General features: G+C 38.2%; 1 protein-coding gene across 1 annotated transcript in view; it reads left to right on the top strand.

Moving 5' to 3' along the window:
* The window catches only part of bri3 (brain protein I3), a 29,165-nt gene extending 8,509 nt beyond the window's left edge, over positions 1-20,656 (top strand). The window contains exons 2-3 of the mRNA XM_061974318.2: positions 12,176-12,284; positions 19,834-20,656. Coding sequence (XP_061830302.2) covers positions 12,176-12,284; positions 19,834-19,966 — 242 coding nt within the window. The 3' untranslated portion in view covers positions 19,967-20,656. The remainder of the gene's footprint in view (positions 1-12,175; positions 12,285-19,833) is intronic.
* Positions 20,657-20,902: the final 246 nt, after the last annotated feature.

Below are 20,902 nucleotides of genomic sequence, written 5' to 3'. Positions count from 1 at the left end.
AAGCCTGGCAATAATTGCATATTGCCTGTTCTGCCCCACACTAGACAGCTACGAAACAATCCAAGACGTCTAATAAAGTTCCAAAGCAGATTAATCCATTTAGGCTCTTTATTGTTGTTGATCTTGCTTTGTCTTTTCCTATCTTTACTTTTGTCTTGCACTGGACTGTTATTTTTTATTTTTTTAAATTGAAATACACACAATGACAAATGTATAAGTTATGTGATTCAATTAACATACTGAAATGTAATACACTATGTAAATATTAGCTTCACACAGTACTATCATCAAAAAAATACTTCTGAGTGTTGAAACTATTTCGATGGTGGAAATACACGACTGGCAGCCATTTTAAGTCCTCAAAACATCCATTGAAACAGTGCACAAAAATCGTTTTTCAATAAACATCTTACTATCAAATTGAAACACTTTTCACCTTAATATTGAGTTATATAAACAAGTTAAACAGTTTACTTACAGACTTATCTTTTCCAAGGCTTGTAGGAGCTAACACAACTTGTCTACTTCTCAATTGTCTCAACCCGGAAGTGTCCAAACTAATGACGCGTAGTATTTTCATATCGCCACAAGGTGTCAGTAAGAGTCTACAATCAAATGGACATAACATTGCGTCCCACAGGGCATTTCCTGTGGGAAGGGATTCGTCCTCAGGGATTCGAATAAAGAGCCAACTCTTTTTCTTTACTATAGTGCAGGGGTCAGCAACCCGCTGCGGCTCTTTGATCAGTCTGATGCGGCTCAGCTGCATACCTGCCAACCCTCACAATTTTTCCGGAAGACTCCCGAATTTCAGTGCCTCTCCCGAAAATCTCCCGGGGCAACCATTCTCAGATTTTCACCCGTACAACGATATTGAGGGCGTGCTGTGATGGCTCTGCCTTTAGCGTCCTCTACGACCTGTCGTCGCGCCCGCGTCCGCTTTTTCACCATACTAACTGCGTGCCGTCCCAATCAAAAGTTGTATGCGGCTTCTGCATACACAGGTAAGTGACTGCAAGGCATACTTGATCAACACTCATAAAGGTCATACTGAGGGGAGGCGATATAAACAACTTTAACACTGTTACAAATATGCGCCACACTGTGAACCCACACCAAACAAGAATGACAAACACATTTCGGGAGAACAGCCGCACCTTAACACAACAGAACAAATACCCAGAATCCCTTGCAGCCCAAACTCTTCCGGGCTAATTATTAGTAGATTGCACAGTACAGTACATATTCCGTACAATTGACCACTAAATGGTAACACCCGAATACGTTTTTCAACACACTCGGGGTCCACGTAAATCAATTCATGGGAGTTAAAAACGTTTTGTTGCATGCAGAAATGTTATTTCATTTTCTCTGCAGTCGTACATTGATTTCATAAATGTAACCCATGAGTTTGTTTATACATAGCACAAAGCAAAAAAAAACTTTATATGCATTTTAAATTTCAAAAGAGTTTTGTGGCTCCCATTGATTTCTTTAACTTGTAAAACGGGTCAAAGTGGCTCTTTGAGTGGTAAAGGTTGCCGACCCCTGCTATAGTGGCCTCGATAATGGGTACCGGTTCTCAAAAAGGGATTCGAGTCCGAGGGTTCGGTTCTTTTCTTATCAAACAACCGGGAAAACCGTTTGAGCATCATCCCTAAAGGGCGGAAGTCTTAAATGCATACCGGAAGTAGGACTTCATTGCGATAAGCTGCAACGAAAACTAAAGTGTTAGACAGGAACATAATGCTGCTTTAATAGCTTATGATTGCAGTGTGTAAACAAGTATCATGGTATTGATTGGTATCAAAGTTCAGATAAACTGCTTTGCAATGTCAATAAAGCTTGAACATGATACACCCACTTCCGGTATCGTTTCAAGCGAGCTTTCGCTGCTTCTGCCGCTCATTAGCGTCGCAAAACTAGCGATTACATGCACGGAAATGCGCTTTTAAGGTTTCACATAAACCACAAGCAATCTCTACAATATGCATAATGTACACATTTTGTAGCAACAGTGTGGGATTTTCTGAGGTGTATGGGCGGAAGTCTTGATTGCATACCGAAAGTAGGGCTTCATCTCGATAAGCTGCAATTACAACAAAAGTGTTAGATCAGGGGTGCCAAACGTAAGGCGCGAGGGCCGGATCAGGCCCGCAAATCAGGTTTGAGTTTGCTAAGTATAAAAATTAGCCAAAATTTTAGAATGAAGGAAACCGCTGTTCTAAATTTGTCCACAAGATGTCACAATTGCAATTCTTTGTATCCTTATAGATGATGCTGCATATGTAAAACAATAAATAAATAAACCACATGATGTTAGTGCACCAAACTACATAAATAAACATCCTGTCATTTGAATTTGGTATTATTTTTTTATCTTGATGGATTGAAAATTAACACCAATGAGTTGACTGATGAATATTATCACATAATTTATTCAGAAAGTATAAATAACGACAAATAAAGATAGAATACCGTATTTTTTGGACTATAAGTCAGTTTTTTTCATAGTGCGACTTATACTCAGGAGTGACTTATGTGTGAAATGATTAACACATTAGCGTAAAATATCAAATAATATTATTTATCTCATTCACGTAAGAGACTAGACGTATAAGATTTCATGGGATTTAGCGATTAGGAGTGACAGATTGTTTGGTAAACGTATAGCATGTTCTATATGTTATAGTTATTTGAATGACTCTTACCATAATATGTTACGTTAACATACCAGTTGGTTATTTATGCCTCATATAACGTACACTTATTCAGCCTGTTGCTCACTATTCTTTATTTATTTTAAATTGCCTTTAAAATGTCTAATCTTTGTGTTGGCTTTTATCAAATAAATTTCCCCCAAAAATGCGACTTATACTCCAGTGCGACTTATGTTTTTTTCCTTCTTTATTATGCATTTTCGACCGGAGCGACTTATACTCCGAAAAATACGGTACTATTAACCGCAACATGTAAGTGTAAAAAAAAAAACCATTATGATTTGTACATTTTCAGAATGTGCTTGTTCTATTTTTAAACAAAGAAAACAATCTGAAGTTGTCTTTATTTTTAAGTTATCGTGCCGTGATTTTAGCAGTCCGGCCCACTTGGGAGTAGATTTTTCTCCATGTGGCCCCCCCGATCTAAAATGACTTTGACACCCCTGTGTTAGACAGAAACGTAATGCCGCTTTAACAGCTTATGATTGCAGTGTGTAAACAAACAGGTATTATGGTGTGTTATATCAGGGCACTGCACGGTATCAAAGTTCATTTAAACTGCTCTGCCGATGTCAATAAAGCTTGAACATGATCCAAAATAAACGTACAAATCTTTGTTTTAGTAGATATACTTTGTAAAGCTCGACCGTCATTTTTTTTTAGGGCCAATACCGATTATTAGCAGTCAAGGAGGCCGGTATTCGATATTTGAAGCCGATATTCATTTGCAGTAAAAGTTATTTAAACATGAGTAAAATACGTTAACAGCTCTACCTTCCACATTTTTCACCCGATTCAAAGTGTTCCAACTTCAAACTGTTCAGCCTGTTCGGGAATCGCGGGCTTTCCTTTGACAGATATCAAAATTTCCCAGGTTTCTCAGAATTCCAGGTTTTCCGGGACATTTTTCCCATTCAAAATGAATTGGCCATTTTTCAAACTTCCACCATTTTCACAGTTTGACCATTTCAAACCATTCCACCTTCAACATATTCCACCTTCCAGAAAATTCAAACTTCCCTTTTTCAAATTTCCCAAAAATTCCAGGATTTTCCAGAATTCCTGGTTTTCCAAAACCCTATTTTCACCTTTTTTTTAATTTATGGCTACTACTCCTTCCACACTTTTTAACCCACTTCAACCGTTTTACTGTCAAATCATTCCTCTTAATCAGGAAAAATTCAATTTTTCCCCCCGAAATTCCAGGAAATCCATAATACCATTTCTGAATTAAAAATGTACATTTCTCGAATGATTTGAACAATTTGAAAAATTCCAACACCAACCATTCACAATGTTTGCATTTTTTAAGCATTTTTCAAAAAATCCAGCTTTTCCCGAAATTCCCTAACACCATTTAACGACTTCAACATTTCTTGCCCGGTTTAAACAATTCCAACACCAACCAATTCCGCTCATTCAGGACATTCATGCTCCTAATCATTTTCAAAAATAAAAATCCCGCTTTTTCCCAAATTTCCAGGAAGTTTTCCATTGAAATGAATGGGACTTTTTTCCAAGTTGCACAATTCCCACAACCTATTCAACCCACTTCAACCGTTTTACTGTCAAATCATTCCTCTTAATCAGGAAAAATTCATTTTTTCCCCCTGAAATTCCAGGAAATCCATAATACCATCTCTGAATTAAAAATGTAAATTTCTCGAATGATTTGAACAATTTGAAAAATTCCAACACCAACCAATTCAGCTCATTCATGCTCCTAATCATTTAAAAAAAATCCCGCTTTACCCAAAATTTCCAGGAAGTTTTCCATTGAAATGAATGGGACTTTTTTCCAAGTTGCACAATTCCCACAACCTATTCAAACCATTCCACATTCAACATGTTCCACCTTCCAGAAAATTCAAACTTCCCTTTTTCCAAGTTAAAAAAAATCCAGGATTTTCCAGAATTCCTGGTTTTCCAAAGCCCTATTTTCACCTTTTTTTATGGCTACTACTCCTTCCACATTTTTCAACCCACTTCAACCGTTTTACTGTCAAATCATTCCTCTTAATCAGGACAAAAAACAGTTTTTTTTTAACTGGAAAAATTCCCGTTTTTTTCCCGAAATTCCAGGAAATCCGTAATACCATTTCTCAATTAAAAATGTGCATTTTTTTAAACGATTTGAAAAATTCCAACACCAACCATTCACAACATTCACATTTTTTAAGCATTTAAAAAAAAAAATCCAGCTTCTCCCGAAATTCCCTAACACCATTTAACTACCTCAACATTTCTTGCCCGATTTAAACAATTCCAACACCAACCAATTCAGCTCATTCAGGACATTCATGCTCCTAATCATTAAAAAAAAAAAATCCCGCTTTTCCCCAAATTTCCAGGAGGTTTTCCATTGAAATGAATGGGACTTTTTTCCAAGTTGCACAATTCCCACAACCTATTCAAACCATTGCACCTTCAACATGTTCCACCTTCCAGAAAATTCAAACTTCCCTTTTTCCAAGTTAAAAAAAAAATCCAGGATTTTCCAGAATTCCTGGTTTTCCAAAGCCCTATTTTCACCTTTTTTATGGCTACTACTCCTTCCACATTTTTCAACCCACTTCAGCCGTTTTACTGTCAAATCATTCCTCTTAATCAGGACAAAAAACAAATGTGATTTTTGAACTGGAAAAATTCTCGTTTTTTTCCCGAAATTCCAGGAAATCCATAATACCATTTCTGAATTAAAAATGTACATTTCTCAAATGGTTTGAACAATTTGAAAAATTCCAACACCAACCATTCACAATGTTTGCATTTTTTAAGCATTTTTCAAAAAAAATCCAGCTTTTCCCGAAATTCCCTAACACCATTTAACGACTTCAACATTTCTTGCCCGATTAAAACAATTCCAACACCAACCAATTCAGCTCATTCAGGACATTCATGCTCTTAATCATTTAAAAAAAAAAAAAATCCACTTTTCCCCAAATTTCCAGGAATATTTCCATTGAAATGAATGGGACTTTTTTCCAAGTTGCACAATTCCCACAACCTATTCAACTTATTCAAACTATCCCACCTTCAACATATTCCACCTTCCAGAAAATTCAAACTTCCCTTTTTCCAAGTTAAAAAAAATTCCAGGATTTTTCAGAATTCCTTGTTTTCCAAAGCCCTATTTTCACCATTTTTTTCTGGCGACTACTCCTTCCACATTGTTCAACCCACTTCAACCGTTTTACTGTCAAATCATTCCTCTTAATCAGGACAAAAAACAGTTATTTTTTGAACTGGAAAAATTCCTGTTTTTTTTCCCAAAATTCCTGGAAATCCATAATACCATTTCTCAATTAAAAATGTGCATTTTTCAAACGATTTGAACGATTTGAAAAATTCCAACAGCAACCATTCACAACGTTTGCATTTTTTAAGCATTTTCAAAAGAATTCCAGCTTTTCCCGAAATTCCCTAACACCATTTAACTACTTCAACATTTCTTGCCCGATTAAAACAATTCCAACACCAACCAATTCAGCTCATTCAGGCTCCTAATACATTTTTTTTAAATCCCGCTTTTCCCCAAATTCCCAAATTTCCAGGAAGTTTTCCATTGAAATGAATGAGACTTTTTTCCAAGTTGCACAATTCCCACAACCTATTCAATCTATTCCACCTTCAACATATTCCACATTCCAGAAAATTCAAACTTCCCTTTTTCCAAGCTCAAAAAAATTCCATGATTTTCCAGAATTCCTGGTTTTCTAAAGCCCTATTTTCACCAATTTTTTTTGGCGACTACTCATTCCACATTTTTCAACCCACTTCAACCGTTTTACTGTCAAATCATTCCTCTTAATCAGGATTGGAAAAATTCCCGGTTTCCCGGAAATTCCAGGAAATCCGTAATACCATTTCTCAATTAAAAATGTTACTACTTCAATATTTCTCGAACGATTTGAAAAATTCCAACACCAACCATTCACAACATTAACATTTTTCAAGCATTTAAAATACATTTCCAGCATTTCCCGAAATTTCCTAACACCATTTACTACTTCAACATTTCTTGCCCAATTAAAACAATTCCAACACCAACCAATTCAGCTCATTCAGGACATTCATGCTCCTAATCATTTAAAAAAACAAATCCCGCTTTTTCACAAATTTCCAGGAAGTTTTCCATTGAAATGAATGGGACTTTTTTCCAAGTTGCACAATTCCCACAACCTATTCAAACCATTCCACCTTCAACATGTTGCACCTTCCATAAAATTCAAACTTCCCTTTTTCCAAGTTAAAAAAAAATCCAGGATTTTCCAGAAATCCTGGTTTTCCAAAGCCCTATTTTCACCTTTTTTAATGGCTACTACTCCTTCCACATTTTTCAATCCACTTCAACCGTTTTACTGTCAAATCATTCCTCTTAATCAGGACAAAAAACAAAGTTGTTTTTTGAACTGGAAAAATTCCCGGTTTCCCAGAAATTCCAGGAAATCCGTAATACCATTTCTCAATTAAAAACATTTCTCGAACGATTTGAAAAATTCCAACTTCAACCATTCACAACATTCGCATTTTTTAAGCATTTTCAAAAAAATTCCAGCTTTTCCCAAAATTCCCTAACACCATTTAACTACTTCAACATTTCTTGCCCGATTTAAACAATTCCAACACCAACCAATTCAGCTCATTCAGGACATTCATGCTCCTAATCATTTAAAAAAAAAATCTCGCTTCTCCCAAAATTCCCAAATTTCCAGGAAGTTTTCCATTGAAATTGCACAATTCCCCCAACCTATTCAAACCATTCCACTTTCAACATATTCCACCTTCCAGAAAATTCAAACTTCCCTTTGTCCAAGTTCAAAAAAATTCCATGATTTTCCAGAATTCCTGGTTTTCCAAAGCCCTATTTTCACCATTTTTTTTTCTGGCGACTACTCCTTCCACATTTTTCAACCCACTTCAACCGTTTTACTGTCAAATCTTTCCTCTTAATCAGGACTGGAAAAATTCCCGTTTTTTCTGAAATTCCAGGAAATCCGTAATACCATTTCTCAATTAAAAATGTTACTACTTCAATATTTCTCGAACAATTTGAAAAATTCCAACACCAACCATTCACAACATTAAATTTTTTTAAGCATTTCTAAAAAAAATTCCAGCATTTCCTGAAATTTCCTAACACCACTTCAACATTTCTTGCCCGATTTAAACAATTCCAACACCAACCAATTCAGCTCATTCAGGACATTCATGCACCTAATCATTTTCAAAAAAAATCCCGCTTTTCCCAAAATTTCCAGGAAATTTTCCATTGAAACGAATGGGACTTTCTTCCAAGTTGCACAATTCCCACAACCTATTCAAACCATTCCACCTTCAACATATTCCACCTTCCAGAAAATTCAAACTTCCCTTTTTCCAAGTAAAAAAAAATTCCACGATTTTCCAGAATTCCTGGTTTTCCAAAGCCCTATTTTAAAAAAAAAATTCTGGCGACTCCTCCTTCCACATTTTTCAACCCACTTCAACCGTTTTACTGTCAAATCATTCCTCTTAATCAGGACAACTGGAAAAATTCCCGTTTTTTTCCCGAAATTCCAGGAAATCCGTAATACCATTTCTCAATTAAAAATGTGCATTTTTCAAACGATTTGAAAAATTCCAACACCAACCATTCACAACATTCACATTTTTTAAGCATTTTCAAAAAAAAAATCCAGCTTTTCCCGAAATTCCCTAACACCATTTAACTACCTCAACATTTCTTGCCCGATTTAAACAATTCCAACGCCAACCAATTCAGCTCATTCAGGACATTCATGCTCCTAATCATTTAAAAAAAAATCCTGCTTTTCCCCAAATTCCCAAATTTCCAGGAAGTTTTCCATTGAAATGAATGGGACTTTTTTCCAAGTTGCACGATTCCCACAACCTATTCAAACCATTCCACCTTCAACATGTTCCACCTTCCAGAAAATTCAAACTTCCCTTTTTCCAAGTTAAAAAAAATTCCAGGATTTTCCAGAATTCCTGGTTTTCCAAAGCCCTATTTTCACCTTTTTTTATGGCTACTACTCCTTCCACATTTTTCAATCCACCTCAACCGTTTTACTGTCAAATCATTCCTCTTAATCAGGAAAAATACCATATTTTTCGGAGTATAAGTCGCACCGGAGTATAAGTCGCACCTGCCGAAAATGCATAATAAAGAAGTAAAAAAACATATGTAAATCGCACTGGAGCCCGGCCAAACTATGAAAAAAACTGCGACTAACAGTCCGAAAAATACGGTACCTGTTTTATCCCCGATATTCCAGGAAATTCGTAATACCATTTCTCAATTTAGAATGTACATTTCTTGAACGATTTAAACAATTCCAACACCAACCAATTCAGCTCATTCAGGACATTCATGCTCCTAATCATTAAAAAAAAAAAAAAAATCCCGCTTTTCCCCATATTTCCAGGAGGTTTTCCATTGAAATGAATGGGACTTTTTTCCAAGTTGCACGATTCCCACAACCTATTCAAACCATTCCACCTTCAACATGTTCCACCTTCCAGAAAATTCAAACTTCCCTTTTTCCAAGTTCAAAAAAAAATCCAGGATTTTCCAGAATTCCTGGTTTTCCAAAGCCCTATTTTCACCTTTTTTATGGCTACTACTCCTTCCACATTTTTCAACCCACTTCAGCCGTTTTACTGTCAAATCATTCCTCTTAATCAGGACAAAAAACAAATGTGATTTTTGAACTGGAAAAATTCTCGTTTTTTTCCCGAAATTCCAGGAAATCCATAATACCATTTCTGAATTAAAAATGTACATTTCTCGAATGATTTGAACAATTTGAAAAATTCCAACACCAACCATTCACAATGTTTGCATTTTTTAAGCATTGTTCAAACAAAATCCAGCTTTTCCCGAAATTCCCTAACACCATTTAACTACTTCAACATTTCTTGCCCGATTTAAACAATTCCAACACCAACCAATTCAGCTCATTCAGGACATTCATGCTCCTAATTATTAAAAAAAAAAATCCCGCTTTTCCCCAAATTTCCAGGAAGTTTTCCATTGAAATGAATGGGACTTTTTTTCTAAGTTGCACAATTCCCACAACCTATTCAACTTATTCAAACCATGCCACCTTCAACATATTCCACCTTCCAGAAATTTCAAACTTCCCTTTTTCCAAGTTAAAAAAAATTCCAGGATTTTCCAGAATTCCTTGTTTTCCAAAGCCCTATTTTCACAATTTTTTTCTGGCGACTACTCCTTCCACATTTTTCAACCCACTTCAACCGTTTTACTGTCAAATCATTCCTCTTAATCAGGACAAAAAACAAAGTTGTTTTTTGAACTGGAAAAATTCCCGTTTTTTCCCCGAAATTCCAGGAAATCGTTAATACCATTTCTCAATTAAAAACATTTCTCGAACGATTTGAAAAATTCCAACTTCAACCATTCACAACATTCGCATTTTTTAAGCATTTTCAAAAAAATTCCAGCTTTTCCCAAAATTCCCTAACACCATTTAACTACTTCAACATTTCTTGCCCGATTTAAACAATTCCAACACCAACCAATTCAGCTCATTCAGGACATTCATGCTCCTAATCATTTAAAAAAAAAATCTCGCTTCTCCCAAAATTCCCAAATTTCCAGGAAGTTTTCCATTGAAATTGCACAATTCCCCCAACCTATTCAAACCATTCCACTTTCAACATATTCCACCTTCCAGAAAATTCAAACTTCCCTTTGTCCAAGTTCAAAAAAATTCCATGATTTTCCAGAATTCCTGGTTTTCCAAAGCCCTATTTTCACCTTTTTTTTTTCTGGCGACTACTCCTTCCACATTTTTCAACCCACTTCAACCGTTTTACTGTCAAATCTTTCCTCTTAATCAGGACTGGAAAAATTCCAGTTTTTTCTGAAATTCCAGGAAATCCGTAATACCATTTCTCAATTAAAAATGTTACTACTTCAATATTTCTCGAACGATTTGAAAAATTCCAACACCAACCATTAACAACATTAAAAAAATTTAAGCATTTCCCGAAATTTCCTAACACCACTTCAACATTTCTTGCCCGATTTAAACAATTCCAACACCAACCAATTCAGCTCATTCAGGACATTCATGCACCTAATCATTTTCAAAAAAAATCCCGCTTTTCCCAAAATTTCCAGGAAATTTTCCATTGAAATGAATGAGACTTTTTTCCAAGTTGCACAATTCCCACAACCTATTCAACCTATTCAAACCATTCCACCTTCAACATATTCCACCTTCCAGAAAATTCAAACTTCTCTTTTTCCAAGTTAAACAAAATTCCACGATTTTCAAGAATTGAAAATTGGTTTTCCAAAGCCCTATTTAAAAAATTAAAAAACGAACGATTTGAAAAATTCCAACTCCAACCATTCACAACGTTTGCATATTTTAAGCATTTTCAAAAAAATTCCAGCATTTCCCAAAATTCCCTAACACCATTTAACTACTTCAACATTTCTTGCCTGATTTAAACAATTCCAACACCAACCAATTCAGCTCATTCAGGACATTCATGCTCCTAATTATTAAAAAAAAAAAATCCCGCTTTTCCCCAAATTTCCAGGAAGTTTTCCATTGAAATGAATGGGACTTTTTTTTCCAATTTGCACAATTCCCACAACCTATTCAAACCATTCCACCTTCAACATATCACACCTTCCAGAAAATTCAAACTTCCCTTTTTCCAAGTTCAAAACAATTCCATGATTTTCCAGAATTCCTGGTTTTCCAAAGCCCTATTTTCACAATTTTTTTCTGGCGACTACTCCTTCCACATTTTTCAACCCACTTCAACCGTTTTACTGTCAAATCATTCCTCTTAATCAGGACTGGAAAAATTCCCGGTTTTTCCGAAATTCCAGGAAATCCGTAATACCATTTCTCAATTAAAAATGTTACTACTTCAATATTTCTCGAACGATTTGAAAAATTCCAACACCAACCATTCACAACATTAAAATTTTTTAAGCATTTCTAAAAAAATTCCAGCATTTCCCAAAATTCCCTAACACCATTTAACTACTTCAACATTTCTTGCCCGATTAAAACAATTCCAACACCAACCAATTCAGCTCATTCAGGACATTCATGCTCCTAATCATTTTTAAAAAAAATCCCGCTTTTTCCCCAAATTTCCAGGAATTTTTCCATTGAAACGAATGGGACTTTTCTCCAAGTTGCACAATTCCTACATTTTTCAACCTATTCAAACCATTCCAACTTCAACACATTCCACTCATTCTGGACATTCAAACTAACACTTTCCCAAGTTCCAAACCAAATTCCGTTTTTCCTGGAAATTCAAACTCTTCATCATTTTAGCCATCCTACGTTCCATTAGCATTTCGGTTCAACTTCAACATTGGAGCATTCGCACGCAATTCCTTCAGGAATTTCCTCTTCTAGTTGTTCATCATGTGCATATCCCCCCCACCACAGGGTATCCCGTTGCCCAACCGGGTATGGCTGTATCCCAGCAGCCCTACGCCGCGACCTACACTGTGATCCAGCCCTCTGTGGTGGTGGTAGGAGGCTGCCCCGCCTGCAGGTAATGACAAACACAAGCATCCATAGACTCTTGATGATGGTTTAGTACCAAGTATGTGGTCTCTCTGTTTGGCCAGGAGGGAAATGTGAGCGACTCGTGTTCACCGTGACAAAGCCTTTACCGTGCTTGCGTCCTTATAAAGGTCTCTTGTCATCACCACTAGCAAATGTGGCGCAAATGTGTGTCTTGTGAGGGACATCAAGCAAACATCCTGTCAGTCACATGTTTGGTTTGAAGCCGCACGGTCAAAAGGTAACGGGGCCGAGTTGCGACAGGGCCAAGAAAGAAGGAAGTGATTGCACACGGCCGTGTTGCAAGTGGCGTCTGAAAGGACAAATATATTATTAGTGCATGAAAAAACGTTTATTTATTTATTTATTATTATTATTATTATTTTTTATTTTTTTTTAAATGTATTTATTTATTATTATTATTTTATTTTATTTTTTACACAATTGTATAAATGTTGTCAATATATTGACAATAAAAATGAGTAGAGCTCGATTAATGGATTCATTCAATTAGACAAATGTATCGATTTTAATGTTGTCTTTGATAAATTGCTTCAGTGTAACTAATTAAAAAAATCATAAAATCCAGTTTTTCCAAACATACACTATATTGCCAAAAGTATTTGGCCACCCATCCAAAGGATGAGAATCAGGTGTCCTAATCACAGGTGTATAAAATCAAGCACTTAGGCATGGAGACTGTTTCTACAAACATTTCTGAAAGAATGGGCCGCTTTCAGTGATTTCCAGCGTGGAACTGTCATAGGATGCCACCTGTGCAAAAAACCCAGTCGTGAAATTTCCTCGCTCCTAAATATTCCAAAGTCAACGGTCGGCTTTGTTATAAGAAAAGTGAAGAGTTTGGGAACAACAGCAACTCAGCCACCAAGTGGTAGGTCATGTAAACTGACGCTGATTTGCATAATACAAAGACTTTCTGCACAGTCAGTTGTTACAGACTTCATGCGACCTTCCAATTAGCCCACGTACAGTACGCAGATACTTCATGGAATGAGTTTCCATGGCCGAGCAGCTGCATCTAAGCCATACATCACCAAGTCCAATGCAAAATGTGGGATGCAGTGGTGTAAAGCACATCGTGATTGGACTCTAGAGCAGTGGAGATGCCTTCTCTGGAGTGATGAATCACACTTTTCCATCTGGCAATCTGATGGACCAGTCTGGGTTTGGAGGTTTGCCAGGAGAACGCTACATTTCGGACTGCATTGTGCGGAGTGTGAAATTTGGTGGAGGAGAAATTATGGTGTGGGGTTGTTTTTCAGGAGTTGGTTCCAGTGAAAGGAACTTTGAATGCTCCAGGATACCAAAACATTTTTGGACAATTCCATGCTCCCAACCTTGTGGGAACAGTTTGGAGCGGGGCCCCTTCCTCTTCCAACATGACTGTGCACCAGTGCACAAAGCAAGGTCCATAAAGACAAGGATGACAGAGTCTGGCGTGGATGAACTTGACTGGCCTGCACAGAGTCCTGACCTGAACCCGATAGAACACCTTTGGGATGAATTAGAACGGAGACTGAGAGCCAGGCCTTCTCCACCAACATCAGTGTGTATTTATTTGGAAAAAAAATAGTTATGGCAAACAGAAAAAAATTAACTATTTTCCCTGAAATACGCATAGATTACTCGGTTACTAAAATAATCTATAACTGTAACCCTAGAAAAAAAAAGATCTAAAACATGGTTATGAGATGTGGGAATCTTTGACCATTAAAAATCGATTATTGATGCATCTTTAATTTAGGTATATTAATGCCGTTTTACATTGGACTTGGTGATGTATGCCTTAGATCAGGGGTGCTCACACTTTTTCTGCAGGCGAGCTACTTTTCAATTGATCAAGTCGTGGGGATCTACCTCATTCATATATATCATTTATATTTACTTATTTATGATATATATGTTTTTGTTAACAAGTTAAAGGTGTTTAATGATAATGCAAGCATGTTTAACACATATAGTTAATATTGTTAATACATTAAAGGTGTTTAATGATAATACAAGTATGTTTAACACATATAGTTAATATTGTTAACAAGTTAAAGGTGTTTAATGATAATGCAAGCATGTTTAACACATATAGTTAATATTGTTAACAAGTTAAAGGTGGTTAAAAATAATACAAGCATGTTTAACACAAATAGTTAATATTTTTAACAACTTAAAGGTGGTTAAAGATAAAACAAGCATGTTTAACACATATAGTTAATATTGTTAACAAGTTAAAGGTGTTTAATGATAATACAAGCATGTTTAACACATATAGTTAATATTGTTATAAAGTTAAAGGTGTTTAAAGATAATACAAACATGTTTAACACATATAGATTCCTTTCTTTCATGAAGACAAGAATATAAGTTGGTGTATTACCTGATTGTGATGACTTGCATTGATTGGAATCAGACAGTGGTGATGATAACGTCCGCATTTTCGAATGGAGGAGAAAAAAAGTCCTCCTTTCTGTCCAATACCACATGAAAGTGGTTGGTTTTTGGCATCTTATTTGTCCAGCTTCCGTACTCCTTTGTATACACTTTACAAGAAATACATTGTCGGCAAACTCCGTAGCTTGCTAGCTTGTGCACGCCAGCTTTCTGAGACTCTTATTTTGGTAGCGCAGGCAGGATGAAGCAGAGCTTTTATTGTGCAACTGTGCAGTCGGTCTTTGGAGTTTTGACGACAGGTGCGGCGCCAGAGTCTGTTGAAATAAAGTGTTTCTCGCCTTCCAGTCGGTAATTTTAATGAGCTGGCAGCAGCCAGCGTCATCTCAGAAGACCCTCGGGTGCCGTGAATGTCAATCAAGTGACGAAAGTGACGTCATAGTGAAGATTTATGATCGCTCATTTTTAGGACTATTTTTTTAATGCCTGGCTGGTGATCGACTGACACACCCTCCGAGATCGACCGGTAGATCGCGATCGACGTAATGAGCACCCCTGGCTTAGATGCAGCTGCTCGGCCATGGAAACCCATTCCATGAAGCGCTCTGCGTACTGTACGTGGGCTAATTGGAAGGTCACGGGAAGTTTGGAGCTCTTTAGCAACTGACTTTGCAGAAAGTCTTTGCACTATGCACTTCAGCATCCGCTGAGCCCTCTCTGTCAGTTTACGTGGCCTACCACTCGATGGCTGAGTTGCTGTTGTTCCCAAACTCTTCACTTTTCTTATAATAAAGTTGACTTTGGAATATTTAGGAGCGAGGAAACTTCACGACTGGATTTGTTGCACAGGTGGCATTCCTATGATAGTTCCACGCTGGAAATCACTGAAAGCGGCCCGTTCTTTCACAAATGTTTGTAGAAACAGTCTCCATGCCTAAGTGCTTGATTTTATACACCTGTGATTAGGACACCTGATTCTCATCATTTGGATGGGTGGCCAAATACAACTTGACCGTCAATTGGTCAGTTCCGGGGTCAAACTGTCGCTTATTTACCATATTAACAATCTCAAGGGTCATGCAGGTGTAAAGAGAAGTTAAGCACTGCATAGAGGAGTATATCAAACAAAAACTACTCTCTTGTTGTGTGTTACGTGACAAAAAAAGCTATTTGAGTGAAGCAAAATTAGCTTTTATGAATAGTTTTTCTAACTTAGGAGTGGATTTGCTTCTCCTCCAGGCGAGGGTCTACAGACGTATGTGTGCTGCAGTCATGAGACCACCTTGTTTGGTCACTGAGGCCGGATTAAAAGTGGCTGGGAAATGTTTGTTTGCCGTACAAAACCAGGACCAGGGTTGATTTATCGCTCTCTCTCTACTGTTATCACCACTTATGGAACAAAATAATCCAAAACATTGTAGCCAGTGAAGTTGTCACGTTGTGTAAATGGTAAATAAAAACAGAACACAATGATTTGCTAATCCTTTTCAACTTATATTCAATTGAATAGACTGCAAAGACAAGATATTTAACGTTCGAACAGGTAAACTTTGTTATTTTTTGCAAATATTAGCTCATTTGGAATTTGATGCCTGCAACATGTTTCAAAAGAAGCTGGCACAAGTGGCAAAAAAGACTGAGAAAGTTGAGGAATGCTCATCAAAACACTTATTTGGAACATCCCACAGGTGAACAGGCTAATTGGGAACAGGTGGGTGCCATGATTGGGTATAAAAGCAGCTTCCATGAAATGCTCAGTCATTCACAAACAAGGATGGGGCGAGGTTCACCACTTTGTGAACAAATTGTCGAACAGTTTAAGAACATTTCTCAACCAGCTATTGCAAGGAATTCAGGGATTTCACCATCTACGGTCCGTAATATCATCAAAAGGTTCAGAGATTCTGGAGAAAACACTGCACGTAAGCGATGAGGCGGTACTGTATCAAAAAGCGATATCAGTGTATAAAGGATATCACCGCATGGGGTCAGGAACACTTCAGATAACCACTGTCGGTAACTACAGTTGGTCGCTACATCTGTAAGTGCAAGTTAAAGCTCTACTATGCAAAGCCACAGCCATTTATCAACAACACCCAGAAACGCCGCCGGCTTCGCTGGGCCCCGAGCTCATCTAAGATGGACTAATGCAAAGTGGGAAAAGTGTTCTGTGGTCTGACGAGTCCACTTTTCAAATTGTTTTTGCAAACTGTGTCCTCCGGAACAAAGAGGGAAATAACCACCCGGATTGTTCTAGGCGCAAAGTTGAAAAGCCAGCATGTGTGATGGTATGGGGGTGTATTAGTGCCCAAGACATGGGTAACTTACACATCTGTGAAGGCACCATTAATGCTGAAAGGCACATACGGGTTTTGGAGCAACGTTGTCATGGACGCCCCTGCTTATTTCAGCAAGATGATGCCAAGCCACGTGTCACAACAGCGTGGCAAATGCGTGAGCAAATTGTCCAACAGTTTAAGAACAACATTTCTCAACGAGCTATTGCAAGGAATTTAGGGATTTTACCATCTACGGTTCGTAATATCATCAAAAGGTTCAGAGAATCTGGACGTTACATTGAATGCCCGTGACCTTGGATCCCTGCATCAAAAAGCGACATCAGTGTGTAAAGGATATCACCACATGGGCTCAGGAACACTTCAGATAACCACTGTCGGTAACTACAGTTGGTCGCTACATCTGTAAGTGCAAGTTAAAACTCTACTATGCAAAGCCACAGCCATTTATCAACAACACCCAGAAACGCCGCTAGCTTCGCTGGGCCCCGAGCTAATCTAAGATGGACTAATGCAAAGTGGGAAAAGTGTTCTGTGGTCTGACGAGTCCACATTTCAAATTGTTTTTGCAAACTGTGTCCTCCGGAACAAAGAGGGAAATAACCACCCGGATTGTTCTAGGCGCAAAGTTGAAAAGCCAGCATGTGTGATGGTATGGGGGTGTATTAGTGCCCAAGGCATGGGTAACTTACACATCTGTGAAGGCGCCATTAATGCTGAAAGGCACATACGGGTTTTGGAGCAACGTTGTCATGGACGCCCCTGCTTATTTCAGCAAGATGATGCCAAGCCACGTGTCACAACAGCGTGGCAAATGCGTGAGCAAATTGTCCAACAGTTTAAGAACAACATTTCTCAACGAGCTATTGCAAGGAATTTAGGGATTTTACCATCTACGGTTCGTAATATCATCAAAAGGTTCAGAGAATCTGGACGTTACATTGAATGCCCGTGACCTTGGATCCCTGCATCAAAAAGCGACATCAGTGTGTAAAGGATATCACCACATGGGCTCAGGAACACTTCAGATAACCACTGTCGGTAACTACAGTTGGTCGCTACATCTGTAAGTGCAAGTTAAAACTCTACTATGCAAAGCCACAGCCATTTATCAACAACACCCAGAAACGCCGCTAGCTTCGCTGGGCCCCGAGCTAATCTAAGATGGACTAATGCAAAGTGGGAAAAGTGTTCTGTGGTCTGACGAGTCCACATTTCAAATTGTTTTTGCAAACTGTGTCCTCCGGAATAAAGAGGAAAATAACCACCCGGATTGTTCTAGGCGCAAAGTTGAAAAGCCAGCATGTGTGATGGTATGGGGGTGTATTAGTGCCCAAGGAATAGGTAACTTACACATCTGTGAAGGCACCATTAATGCTGAAAGGTACTTACGGGTTTTGGAGCAACGTTTTCATGGACGCCCCTGCTTATTTCAGCAAGATGATGCCAAGCCACATGTCACAACAGCGTGGCAAATGCGTGAGAAAATTTTCCAACAGTTTAAGAACAAAATTTCTCAACGAGCTATTGCAAGGAATTTAGGGATTTCACCATCTACGGTTCGTAATATCATCAAAAGGTTCAGAGAATCTGGACGTTACATTGAATGCCCGTGACCTTGGATCCCTGCTTCAAAAAGCGACATCAGTGTGTAAAGGATATCACCGCATGGGCTCAGGAACACTTCAGATAACCACTGTCGGTAACTACAGTTGGTCGCTACATCTGTAAGTGCAAGTTAAAACTCTACGATGCAAAGCCACAGCCATTTATCAACAACACCCAGAAACGCCGCCGGCTTCACTGGGCCTGAGCTCATCCAAAATGGCCTGATGCAATGTAGGAAAAGTGTTCTCTGGTCTGACGAGTCCACATTTCAAATTGTTTTTGCAAACTGTGTCCTCCGGAACAAAGAGGAAAATAACCACCCGGATTGTTATAGGCGCAAAAGTGTAAAAGCCAGCATGTGTGATGGTATGGGGGTGTATTAGTGCCCAAGACATGGGTAACTTACACATCTGTGAAGGCGCCATTAATGCTGAAAGGTACATACGGGTTTAGGAGCAACGTTTTCATGGACGCCCCTGCTTATTTCAGCAAGATGATGCCAAGCCACGTGTCACAACAGCGTGGCAAATGCGTGAGAACATTTTCCAACAGTTTAAGAACAACATTTCTCAACGAGCTATTGCAAGGAATTTAGGGATTTCACCATCTACGGTTTGTAATATCATCAAAAGGTTCAGAGAATCTGAACATTGAATGCCCGTGACCTTGGATCCCTGCATCAAAAAGCGACATCAGTGTGTAAAGGATATCACCACACGGGCTCAGGAACACTTCAGATAACCACAGTCAGTAACTACAGTTGGTCGCTACATCTGTAAGTGCAAGTTAAAACTCTACTATGCAAAGCCACAGCCATTTATCAACAACACCCAGAAACGCCGCTAGCTTCGCTGGGCCCCAAGCTCATCTAAGATGGACTAATGCAAAGTGGGAAAAGTGTTCTGAGGTCTGACGAGTCCACTTTTTGCAAACTGTGTCCTCCGGAACAAAGAGGAAAATAACCACCCGGATTGTTATAGGCGCAAAGTTGAAAAGCCAGCATGTGTGATGGTATGGAGGTGTATTAGTGCCCAAGACATGGGTAACTTACACATCTGTGAAGGCGCCATTAATGCTGAAAGGTACATACAGGTTTTGGAGCAACGTTTTCATGGACGCCCCTGCTTATTTCAGCAAAACGATGCTTGGCTTCATAGTAAAAGAGTGCGGGTACTAGACTGATTTGTATATATGCTAGAATCCAATATTGAGTCTTTTTTTTTTGTGCAGAGTCGGCGTCCTGGAGGACGACTTCACCTGCCTGGGGATCCTCTGTGCCATCTTCTGCTTCCCGCTGGGCATCCTCTTCTGCTTCGCCCTGCGTCAGAGGCGCTGTCCCAACTGCGGCGCCACCTTCGGATAGAAGCATGAAACGTGCCTTTAGTGCACAAACAATCCAGTATTTTTTACTGTCTTTACTATTTTTTTTTTTTCTCATGTTACCTTACCTGCTCGCTTTAACGTCCCACGCAGAAATATATATATAGATGGTATTATTTTAGAGGCAGTGAAACTGTCAATCATGAGCTCTTCTGATCAGAACCGGGAGTATCTGTGGCACTTTTTGAGGCTCCCATCACGTGGATGATTGTGCAAAAGAACGATGGATGCCTGCAGCTGTATTTATTCCTGTATTAATCTCGGGGGGGGGCCATATTTGCACTGATTATTCTAATTGTTTTGCTTCTCCAAGGTCAAACCTCAGGTACTTTCACCTCCATCACTGTTTGACGCCTCCCAAGAATACACACACAAAAAAAAATATGGCTGGATTTATTATTTTTTTTGTTACAGTCCCTTGCCCATTTTCTATTAGTAATAAGCAAGACAATCAAAACATGTCTTCCATCCCCGACAAATAACGTCCTGTCACCGGAGAACATTTTTGCTTTAAGAAGCACTCGGCATGCACACGTATTCTTACTTTTTTATATACCAGTTTATGTTATCACAAATATTATACTACCTAAGTTTTGGCGCGCATTTATAGACGCTCCCTTGATTGACTTTCTTTTTATATTCAATTCTGTTATTAAAACATTATACTACCTAAGTCTGTGCACTGTCTTTTTTTTTTTTTTTTTGACAGGATTTGGTGTTACGGCAAATGTTGCTGTCAATTTGATATTATTTCTGATACGAGAATCCATTTTTAGTATTATTTAATGTGGGGGTGTTATACTAATTTTAAAATAAGTGCCAATCTGGCATTAAAACTAAAAAATAAAGACACATTCAGATTGTTTTCGTAGTCTCACTGGACTATTAAAAATCATGGCATTAAAACTAAAAAATAAAG

The sequence above is a fragment of the Nerophis lumbriciformis genome, linkage group LG22, assembly GCF_033978685.3.
Source record: "Nerophis lumbriciformis linkage group LG22, RoL_Nlum_v2.1, whole genome shotgun sequence".
Lineage (NCBI taxonomy): Eukaryota > Metazoa > Chordata > Actinopteri > Syngnathiformes > Syngnathidae > Nerophis > Nerophis lumbriciformis.
Note: the sequence above shows the minus strand (reverse complement) of the source record. Positions and strands in the feature narration are given on the sequence as shown.